At 33.5% G+C, this 11,594-nt stretch overlaps 1 protein-coding gene across 1 annotated transcript; it reads left to right on the forward strand.

Moving 5' to 3' along the window:
* Positions 1-8,103: 8,103 nt before the first annotated feature.
* LOC145166101 (MLP-like protein 31) lies at positions 8,104-9,181 on the forward strand. The gene is made up of 2 exons (XM_079085029.1): positions 8,104-8,452; positions 8,579-9,181. The coding sequence occupies exons 1-2, from the start codon at positions 8,266-8,268 to the stop codon at positions 8,842-8,844; spliced, it is 453 nt and encodes a 150-aa protein (XP_078941155.1). The 5' UTR covers positions 8,104-8,265; the 3' UTR covers positions 8,845-9,181.
* Positions 9,182-11,594: the final 2,413 nt, after the last annotated feature.

The following is an 11,594-nucleotide window of genomic DNA, read 5'->3' on the forward strand; positions in this document are numbered from 1 at the left end:
AATTGACCTTAAAGCCCAAACATGTGACTAATACACCTAGTGAAACCCTAATGGGCCTAATGAACCTTAATTGATCAAAAGACCTGGCTATTGGGCCTATTGGGCTAAGATGGCGTTGGAAACCCTAATTAGGGTTTAGAGAACCCTAAAATTAGATTTATGGGCTTTGGACTTGGTGGGACCCACTTTTGGGCCATTGGGATGGAGTTGTGAATTACACCCAATGACACCATATACCTTATCTAGTAGAGTGTTGGACTTAATGGATTAAGTCCTTAATGGGTTAAGTGAGAAACACTTAACCTTAATTGTCATTTTATGTGAAACCCTAATTTTGGGGATGATCGGGACACGCACGAGAATTATTTAATAAACCTAAAGTATTAATTAATAATCATCTGCAATTAACCTAAGGCAATATTCGACTTAATGGATTAAGTCCTTAATGGGTTAAGTAAGAAACACTTAACCACTAATCGTCATTTCATGTGAAAACCCCAATTTCACTTGGGCCTTAAGTTGGGCCTTTCTATTGGGCTTTGGTGATTGGGCCAATAATGGGCCATTCAAGAACAACCATATAGACTATAATAATTGGATGGGCTTTAGGGTAAGGCCCATATGAAGGTTTGGGCCCAATTTGGAAAATTGGGCCATAGATGGGCCATAATTGGGCCTTTATGATTATGAGATATTGTGCCATTAGAAATGCCAAATGTTTGGACTGGACTAAATGGTTGGGCCTTTGAGGTGTGAGTTGTACCTTAGGCTTGGAACCCAATTATTAATTGGGTATTGTTTAATGTTGGCAGTTCGGGAATCTGTCAACCAGCAGCTGGGGTTGCATCCGCGGGACTTCAGCAGTGCTAGGTGAGTCTCGTCACCATACCAATGGGTCTAAGGCACCAAGGCCGGCCCATTTTATGATATGTAGTACACTAGCTGAAGTTGTATTATGTGGCATGTTAGCTGGTTATGTGCTAGGAAGTATGTTAGTGGTATATGTGTTATGCTTGTATGGAAGACCATGGGAGAGCCCATGGCACCTGGATGTAAGACCATGTGGAGAGCCTATGGCTTTCCTACTATGTTGTAGTGTTTATTGTAGATTCACTACTGATATGTTTGGTATGCATGTATGTGTGGTATGCTAGTGATCATGTGGTATGCTAATTGTCTTTGTGATATTTGCATGGAAGACCATGGGAGAGCCCATGACACCTGGATGTAAGACCATGTGGAGAGCCCATGGCTTTCCTACTAAAAGACCGTGGGAGAGCCCATGGCACTCGGATGTATGACCATGTGGAGAGCCCATGTCTTTCCTATTAAAGACCATGGGAGAGCCCATGGCACTTATGTGTAAGATCATGTGGGGAGCCCATGGCATCCTGGAGTAAGACCCTGGGGACGAGCCCACGGCATCCATATATGTTTATATGCATGGCTTATTTGATTGATATCGTTTATGTAGTTGTTATAGCTAGTATGGATTATGTGGTTATGTGGATTGTGTGGGGTATGCCCTAGGGAACTCACTAAGCTTTGTGCTTACGGTTTACAGTTTTGGTTTCAGGTATTATTGATTGGAAAAGAAGGGCTTGGATTTATCGCAGTGCACACACCTATGATTTCCGCAATGAATGATTTTGGGATGAACTCTGATAAATGTTTTACTTAATGATGAATTGAAATAAATGGTGTCAATGTTTTAGCTATATTAAAAATGAAATTTTTACCCTTGATTTTTGGGTCGTTACACTTTGCATGGCTTAAATGGTCACAAACACCAAAAACACTCACTCGCTTATCTCAAAAAGCTCATAACTCATGCATGGCTTGATTCCAACGACCAAGATTTGATTTTTATGACATTACACTACTAATCACACTCAAAGGGGTTGATCATAGTCTCTGGAGCTCAATATCTCATAAAGTCTCCACCTTTTGGGGCAAAAACCCTAAAATACTCTAATATGATGCTCAAAACAAAAGAGTGAGAAAGCTTGAAGCTTTATACCTCTATATGAAGCTTCCAACTCAGATTTGCTCATACCCAAGGCCTGGACTTCTCACTCCTTCTTCTCTAAAGCTCCTTCTTTACTCCAAGAACACACCAAAATCACTTAAGGATTTCAAAGGCACTCACAAGCTCCATGAACGAAGGATTAGGGTTTTAGAGGGTTTATTGACTGAGGATGGTGGCCAGGAATGAGGCCATCTCATTCTTTATATAGGGGCACATCAAAAGTTAGGGTTTCCACTCTGTGCCTAGTACGCCCAGCGTACTAGGCGGCTCCGCTTAAAAATCACGCACATGTGTACGCTAAGCGTACATATATGTACCCCCAGCGTACTCAGCTGCCACCTTTCTCAAATAAGGGACTTATCCTGCCACAACTTCAAACTTCCATCGCTTCCTCGATATAACCCTGATTCCCATGAACCTCATACCCACGGAAAGGTGATGAGATGCCCTACGCTTCTAGCAACTCATTGCAACCCCGAGACTTCCTCATGTCCGGTTTGCAGCCCACAAACCCTAATCACGGACGATCTGAAACAGGATGTTACACACAACATGCATGTTAAAGGTACATTCTTGGAATGAAAGACTTAGGAATGACAATATACATTCTTGGAAAGTAAAATATATAAGAGATAGATAAAGATGAATGTTAAATGTTTTAAATTTCTTTTTTGCATGAAATGACAATATCTTGAAAGAGGTCAAGATACAAGATTCCTTTGGAAGATTCTTGACATTGTTATATGACACCATTTTTTAGTTTGTCTCAAATGGATCTAGCACATAGGTTTGAGCTAGATGAAATGATTTATATTCTATTTGCTTGACAAATGAATCCATCATTTATGTCATATCATGAGACACAAAATTGAATACATGGTTAAGTCACTAGATGACTGTGAGAACATTCTAAGAGTACTTAAGAAGAGCTAAGAGAATGTATATGACATAATTAATTTAGAATAAAATCTTAATGTAAAGAGCTACATAGGATTTTGATTTTTAAATAAATATAGATAATTATGAATTATAATTGGATTATGACTTCATTTTGGAATGAAGAGTAAGTTTAGTTGGAATGAGGTCCAATCAAAACATAATGACACAGTCTACTACAAAATAAGAATACACAACTTTTAAAGTTAAAGTCAAATATGATTGGATGAACGAGTTCATTGAAAAACTATGTTGATTTCTGTCATTCAATGATCACATAGAAATCTTTGTGACTTCGAGATTTCACTTAATCAAGCTAAGGGACTCTATCTCACGAAAGAACACCAATCATATTCTCCAAGATGTTTAACTATACCTAGAGTAAAAGTCAAATATGGAGATATAGTATTCACAAAATTTACATAAATTAAATTAGTCGGACCTATTAATAAAGTCTTTCCTTTTAAGCTATGTATGAGTGGTCACACTTAATCCAATTGACTTTTATTATTCTAGAAATGGGATTTTGATTTGAATTAGTATTTTGATATTGGAACATTGTAACAACAACTATTACATAATGTCTTGATATACTAGGATCTGATCATTACATTAATACTTGTTGTGTTCTATATTAACATGTTTAATCCATGAATAATCTTATTATTCTAAAAGTTCATAGTCGGTCATGATTGTGGGAGCAATTACGAACTAAGACTAATATGAAATGGATTGGTTGACTCTCATCAGATGAAAGTAGGCAAGTGGTTGTAACCAAGGTTCATAGGTACTTGTCAGAGAACTAGTAATGAACGAACCCGCATCAAGATCATCTCATAGATCGCAGTTGTGAGTGATACTTGATTAAAAGGTACTATCTTTGTATCCTTAACACCTGAGATACATAGTGGGACTTAAGTGTAGGGAGTGTTGTGATTTGATATGACGAAATGTTTTTCCTTGACCGGGCAGTTATAAAAGTCATATTTAGGTATGGTGTGAACTACGCAAGAGACTTATGTAGTCAAGATGAGATCTGTTCCTCTTATGTGTTGAAAGTTAGACATCTAACTCGCGTTACCCAAAGTTGAATTACAAATTAGATTAATTGCTATCCAAGGCTCATGTTCAGTAGGATGTTTGTAACAAAGAGATAATTGATAAACTTACCTTAATACATCAATTGAAGCTTAGAGATTTTGGGAATTGGATGTTGATGAATGGAATTTTTCGTCATATGTTATTGGGGCCAGTGAAATGTTGCTAGACATTCACCACTGTCTATATCAATCTACGATGAGTCTTGTGAAAGTGGGAGAATGAAAGATCTAGTATGCCCAAGAGTCATTATAGAATGATATTGCTAATAATATATGATCCTATAGGGTCACACCATATAGAAAGTTACCGTCAATTGATTATTTATTAGTATAATTTGATTATTAATAAATATATCAATACTTGTATTTAATTGGAAACTTATTATTTCATGGAAATAATATTTTACTATTTGGGAATTTATTATTTGTGGAAATAATATTTATTATAGAAATAACAACTTATGAAATATATCATAAAGTATGATTATTTATAGGTTATATTTATATCTTAATAAACTAGTTAGAGTTTTTTTTATATAAAAGGTAGTTTTATATAAAAGATATATATATATATATATATATATATATATATATATATATATATATATATACATACATATATCTAGTTGTTTGAATATATAACTCACTTTGTATAAATGATAGCCTTTGATATAAAGTTGGTATATATATTTATACAATAGACATGTAATAATGAAACATCATGTGGTTCCATACATTAGCCATAGGGCCGAAATTAGGCGGAGACAAGGCATGCATGCCTTGTCTATTCTTCAAGCATGCTTGTCTCCATAAGCGATACCTTTGACTTACTTTATGTAAGACACTTTATTACTTTTGGCTAGTATAAAAGGAAAGGTATGAAGGAATTAGTGCATACTTGAAGCAAGTTTCTTCTCCTTCTTCCTTTTGGCCATAAAACTGAGAGCAACAAGTTCTCTATAGGGCTGCTAAATTTTCAAGTTTTGGCTCTCTTCTTCTCCTCCATTCTCTTGCATTTTGATGCTAAACAAAGCCTCTTTGTTGTTTCACCTTTGAACATATATTTGGTATATATTTCAAGGGCTTATGAACAACAAATTACAAGTGAATACTAGCATGTTTTGATGGTTCTACTCTTGCTTGGTGGATACTTGTAGAGAACTCTTGCTTTAGAGTTTCATGCCACACTTCATCAACTTCCAACCTCCCATGTGGATCAAAGTCTTCAAAGGTTGTTATGCTTTCCCTTCTATGGCTGTTTTAATCATTCTAACTCTTGCAAAATGATCCTTGGTGGGTAAAATAGTTTTAGTTTTATTCAACATTTTTAAAGCTTCTTTTGTCAATTTTACTGGTTGTGAAACCGGATTTCTTGAATAAAAACCAAACACCTTCCGAATATATATCTTAGAAGACTTTCTTATCTTCAAGGTATTTTGTTAAATTTCCAAGCATACATATGATAAAATAACTTATAAAGAAAAATTACAACTATAAATGGTATGCCTTCGGCTTTTGGCAATTTTGCCTTATTCTTCACTTTCTAAAACTTGAATCTTGAGTATTTGGAACTTTTGAACTATTCTTCTTGATCTTCGTAATTTGTAAGATTTTATTCAGTCAAACTAAAAATGTAAAAAACATACGCTTAAGCAACGGAACTTGAACTCAACCCTTATTGGTTAAAGACATTAGTCTAAGGTACAATGACTGCATAAGTTTTCCTGGATATATTTCAGGTTCACGAAGGTAAACTTTTTATGTCCGTCAAACTGCATAAGGTTACGTTTTCGTCTCTTAATTTCATTAGGACTGGGAAGCCACAAATACACTATAACATATTGGCTCAACTAAATCTTAGAGTCCGCATTAAATCATATCACATAACACTAGCAAACTAGTCCTAATTCAATGATATCAAAAATTTTAAAATTTACTAGATTTATAAGATATTAGATTATTTTTGCAAATATATATAATTATATTTTTAAAATTTCTAGCATTTTTCAACTTTTATGCTTGAAAATCCTTTTTTGACTCCCTACCCCACACTTATTTCATACAATGTCTTCATTCTATGCAAAAGATAAATTAAAATAATAAAAATAATAAAAAGGGAAAAAAATGAAGGTACTCCTTCGAATAGTAGTAGCGGGATCGAATCGATAGTTGTGGGATAAACTTCATCATCTTGAACTTGTAAATTGAAAACTGGACATCCACTGCTTTTTAATATGCCGACATATGAATCAAGATTGTCATCGTTCAAAGGAGTGGTGTGTATGAATTGCAAAAAGTTTCAATTAGTAGAATCCATTAGGTAGGAAAGTGTCAACCACAAACAAGAATTTCAAAATATAATCTGGAATAAATAGTCCCCCACGGTGTGGGAATGTCAATCACGTCGTGGAAACTTGGATACTTACGATATATAATTCCTTAATCGTCATGGTTAATAACGAAGGTTTAGGCGATAAGAAGTTGGTTGTCTAGTCTATAGAGTTCAAGAAGGTGAATGAAAGTATACCTGATCCAACACAATGACTTAACTTTCCCTGTGCAATCATTACAGATATGGATGATCTTTTTCTCAATTAGAAATATCCGATTATAGTTTTTGTGTAGGGAAGTTATTTTAAACTGTTGCAAATTAAGGCTTTTCTTCATTGATGAGGTGTTAGAAATGTGTCGGAATTTCCGATGGTTTCAATTGCCTAATTTTAGCCCCTTTCAAATAGTGGAATTAATATGTCATTGGATGAACTCATTTGACTAAAAAATGATTTGAAGCCTTGAATATTAGTTTATGATCAATTTAATATTCTAATTACGAAAACTGCTGACAGAAAATGCAAAACAATTGTAGTAATAACTTTTTTATTGAGGTCCACCGTTTCGAGTGGTTTTCATTCCAAGATATGTGATATTGCGTGGAAATTTTTAAATTTATGGTTATTTCATTAAAACAACTTTATCTATAAGACATTTATCTATATAGCTATTTCTTTATGATTTTGTATTAGAAAACGTGATAGGTTAAAGTGATGAAGGATAATTAAATAACCGTGTGTCAATTAAATAACCGCACGTCATGCTGTGTGCAAGAAATTGTCTGCTCGTAAATTTGTTTTTTTTAAACGTGTGTTAGTAATATTATAATATTTGGTAAGGAATTTTTTAATTGTATATAAAGGTGGCAAAAACGAAAATTACATTCGATGCGAACTTGATACAAAATAAACATGTTAGCTCGAAACTTTTAACATGAAAATGACATTTTATTTTCTGCAACTTTTTTAATTTTTTTAAGTAAATTAGACATATCTAAAACCAAAACCAATACCAGATATAAAAGAAAAACTTTGAGTTGAGTTTTTTTTTGTAACATAGAAGCCACCTAATTTTTTCGGTAAATTTTGTAATGTAGAAGCTGCTTAATTCCTTAAGTAAATTAGATAGACCTACGTACTCTTTCCACTTCACCTTTTAAATTTATTATGAATTTCTCTCGTCCGCATTCCCAACTCCAACTCCTAGTTTTTCACGTTTTCTTTTATGTCTCCAAACCTCCTACAGAACAAGGATAGTAGCCGCTATTGTTTTGTACGACACGCAATGCCATACTTTCCTTTAATCTTCGTATTTTTTATAGTTTATTCAAATTTCCGGTAGCAACTCACAACTTTTTTGTTTCGAAAGGTCTAAGATTGTTCAAATCATTTTATCTTTGTTTAGGAAACAGAGGGGCACTTTCGTCCGGTCGTTGGGCTGAAATATGTCCCATTATTATAATAGTGCTTGTCATTGGCCTGAGATAAAGGTGCTAGGTACTAATAGTAGTATGATAAAAGCTATAGCAAAAATTTCATAGTTTTTACTAAAAGCCTACCTAATATTTAAGGAATATGCTCAGGCCGTATTTTTCAGTGTTGGTATCTAAAATCTTCCCCGGACAAAGTCCTTTATCGGTAATAGTATAGCCATCAATTGGTGTTGGTCTCACAGTGGACGTGGTATATAAATCTTTGTAAAAATTTCCATGTCATGTAAAGCTTGAAGATGTACAAGCATACAATTACTGGTACATGTAGAAAAACACGAGCGACATCCATTATATAAGTGCATGCCTCATGCCTCAGTTATTCAAGTACCACCATTAGAGAGGGCCACTAGCTAGTTATAGTGCTCGCAAGAAAAGAGATGGTTATAACAGGAAAGATATCAGGTGAAGTTGAAATCAAATGTCATCGTCACCTGGTCTTTGAACTCTTCAAGCACAGGCCACACGACACGTCAGTCGTCGACCCTGAGAGGATTGAAGCTTGCCATTTAGTTTCTGGTGAATGGGGTGTTCCCGGAGCTGTCATTCAGTGGTACTACTACCATGGTAAATTACTTCATCCTGCTAATTGAATATAAAAACTTGTTATATGTTGGATCGATACGACACGACACACACACACACACATCTATGCATGTAAATATGTACAAACTATTTACCGTTTTTCCGTAGATGGAAAAAAGGAAACTGCTAAGGAAATCATTGAAGAAATTGATGATCAATTACACAAAATTGTGTTCAAAGTTATTGAAGGAGATATCTTGGAGGTGTATAATTCCATTAGTTTCACCTTTATGACCAAAGATGTGGGCGATAAGAAGTTTGTTATCTGGACTATAGAGTTCGAGAAGGCGAATGCAAACATACCAGATCCAACATCGTATCTGGACTTGGTTTGTGGAATTGCTGGAAATATGGATTCTCATTTTCTTAAGTAACCATGATGTCGCCGATATATTCACTAAATAAATGTCGCTGACATTATCAGATCCCACAGCGACTTGCTTGGTGTTATGGTGTTAAAGGGAAGTGATTGTCCAATAAATAAATGTCAGCTGGTGTATTTATAAATATTGATGCTTGTGAAGACTGAAGATATGTATTTGTATTGTAAACTAGCATGGTGTTGAGGTGTATTTATAAATATTGATGCTTGTGAAGATATGTATTTGTATTGTAAACTAGCATGGTGTTAAGGTGTATTTCAGTTACTTGTGTGGGAATTGTTTCATCTTTTGCTTGATTTTTGAAACTAAAACTCACTTTTGATAGTCACGTTTGGTGTTTATGCTTTCCTATAAGTTTAAGACTTCGGAATGGTTTAAGTAATGTGTAAAACTATGGAATGGTTTAGGACTTTTATTTTGTTTTTTAAGGTTTTGATCAGCATGACCTTTAAAGCGTTAAATCATTTTGTTTTGGTGTTTTGGTGGTGCTCTTAAATGAAAATGTCACTGAAGATATGGATAAGAATCAAAATCACAAGAATAGACTCTCCAGGAATCACAATCACGGATTCTCATGAAACTAACACCTGTCCATGTGGACAAGAATAGACTCTCCAAGAATCAAACTCACGAAACCGATTTTATATGTAGTGTCGCTTACTGGAGAGAAACTTCATAACACTGATGAAGTCTTAACCGGTTCAGAACCAAATGAGACGGCTAGCAATCAAGCAAAATGAAAGACAGTAAATTGTCAACCATTTGAACCAATCAGACGAGTGGAAGATGAACCTTTCTGGATTGGATCATTTACCTTAAAATCATCCAATCTCTTCAAATAATTTGTCACCAAAAGTCCAAAAAGGATGCTGCACACTTTTAAAAGTCAATCTTTGAAATTTGTGCATTATAAAGCATAAGTTATTGTGTTTTATGGGAAATTCTTTTTTTAAAATCTATCATATAACACTTTATTTTTATATTATATTATTATTTTTTTATATATCTATTCCTTTTTTCGTTATTTTTTTTATTTTCCTTTATTTTTTCTCCTTTGGCGGTTGATGAAGGCAAGGCCTAACATTCCCAGTATCCATATCCGTAACATCACTTGACTGTGGAATATGTGTTATTTTTTGTTAGAATGAGTTTAAATGGAGAGAAAATATAGAAAAAAAAAAAAAAAATTTAACCATTTACTAATTTAACAACTTAACTAACTTATAAAGTAATTTTTTAATTTATCAAGTGTTACGTTAGTTGAAAAATGATATCGGTATTTTTTTTGTAACAATAAATTGATTGTTTTTTAATAAAAAAAAACAAAGAAAAACCATACAAGCTAAACGTCGTTTTAATAACCCTTTTAACATAATTTATTTATGAAAATGAAATACCAAGTAAACATCATTCTATTTTTTATTAATAACCCTTTGAATTACGACAATAAAAAGTGAATTGAAATTAAACATCATTCTATTTTTTAAGTCTCAAATTATAAAGACAATATAACAAATAATAAAAGAGAATATGAAAAAAAAAAGATAAAAACAAAAATGCATATTAAATAATCATTATATAATCATTGTTTAAAAGTAATTAAAGATTTTTATTATATAATTATTGAGTTGTCTAATTAATAAGCGTTGTCTAAATAGCCAAATGAGATGTCCCTTTAGGCAAGCCGGTCCGAAAAATAGAAACTTTACATGTGAGAAATTTTCGTATGGAGAACAAAAAGACGGATTTGATCCCGAGGATATGGAAACGAAAGGAGTACGGTCAAGGTTCTACAGGAGTGAATCACACGACTCAGGAGGTCCAGCACACGTGATTCCTCACTATAATGGATTTCGGGTGCAAGGATGCACGTATTAAAAGTAAAAACATAATAATTGGCGATGGCCAAAGTTTACCACGTTGGGGTGATTGTCCAGAAACACACTTTTGAGGAGTCTTTGTTCTTTATTTGCAAGCTTTACCCTCCAACTTTCAGTTTTGTCCATTTTAGTCCTTTTTTCTTCAAAAATATATTTTTCTTGCTGAAGTGTATGGAATTTATGCAAATAATTACCAAAAGTCCTTGCGTTTAGACCAAAATACAACTAAAATATAATGAAATAACTCATATATATATATATATATATATATATATATATATATATATATATATATATATATATCAAAGTACCCCCACACTTGTCTTTAGCTTGCCCTAACTATTTCTCAAACCCTAAATATTTACAATCTTCATAAACGCTTCTCAGTTATTTTTCACAACATTCATTTTATACATCCTTCCAAATATATATCAGAAAAATTTCTTAACCTCAAGGTATTTTTGTTAAATTCCCAAGTATATATGATAAAATAACCTAAAAGAAAAAATTACATCTATGAATGATACGCCTTCGGCTTTTGGCAATGTTGCCCTAATCTTCACCTTCTTCAAATCGAATCTTCAGTATTTGGAACTTTTGAACTTTTCTTTTTGATCTTCATACTTTATAAGATTTTATTCACTCGAATTAAAAAACTAAAAAAAAAATAAATAAATAAAACATATGCTTAAGCAAGGGAACTTAACATCAACCATTATTGGTTAAAGACATTAGTCTAAGGTGCAATGACTACATAACCTAACCTGGATATATTTATGGTACACAATGCTAAACTTTTTATGTTCCTTAAACTACATAATGTTACGTTTCCGTCTCTTAAATTCATTAGGACTGGAAAAG

Source organism: Lactuca virosa, chromosome 3 (genome assembly GCF_052849685.1).
Source record: "Lactuca virosa cultivar CGN04683 chromosome 3, Lactuca_virosa_CGN04683_v6, whole genome shotgun sequence".
Lineage (NCBI taxonomy): Eukaryota > Viridiplantae > Streptophyta > Magnoliopsida > Asterales > Asteraceae > Lactuca > Lactuca virosa.

Excerpts from the sequence above, each read along its gene's own strand:
- LOC145166101 (XM_079085029.1), top strand. The coding sequence starts at position 8,266 with ATGGTTATAACAGGAAAGATATCAGGTGAAGTTGAAATCAAATGTCAT. Across the intron at positions 8,453-8,578 it reads TCAGTGGTACTACTACCATG|ATGGAAAAAAGGAAACTGCT; the intron begins GTAAATTACTTC and ends GTTTTTCCGTAG.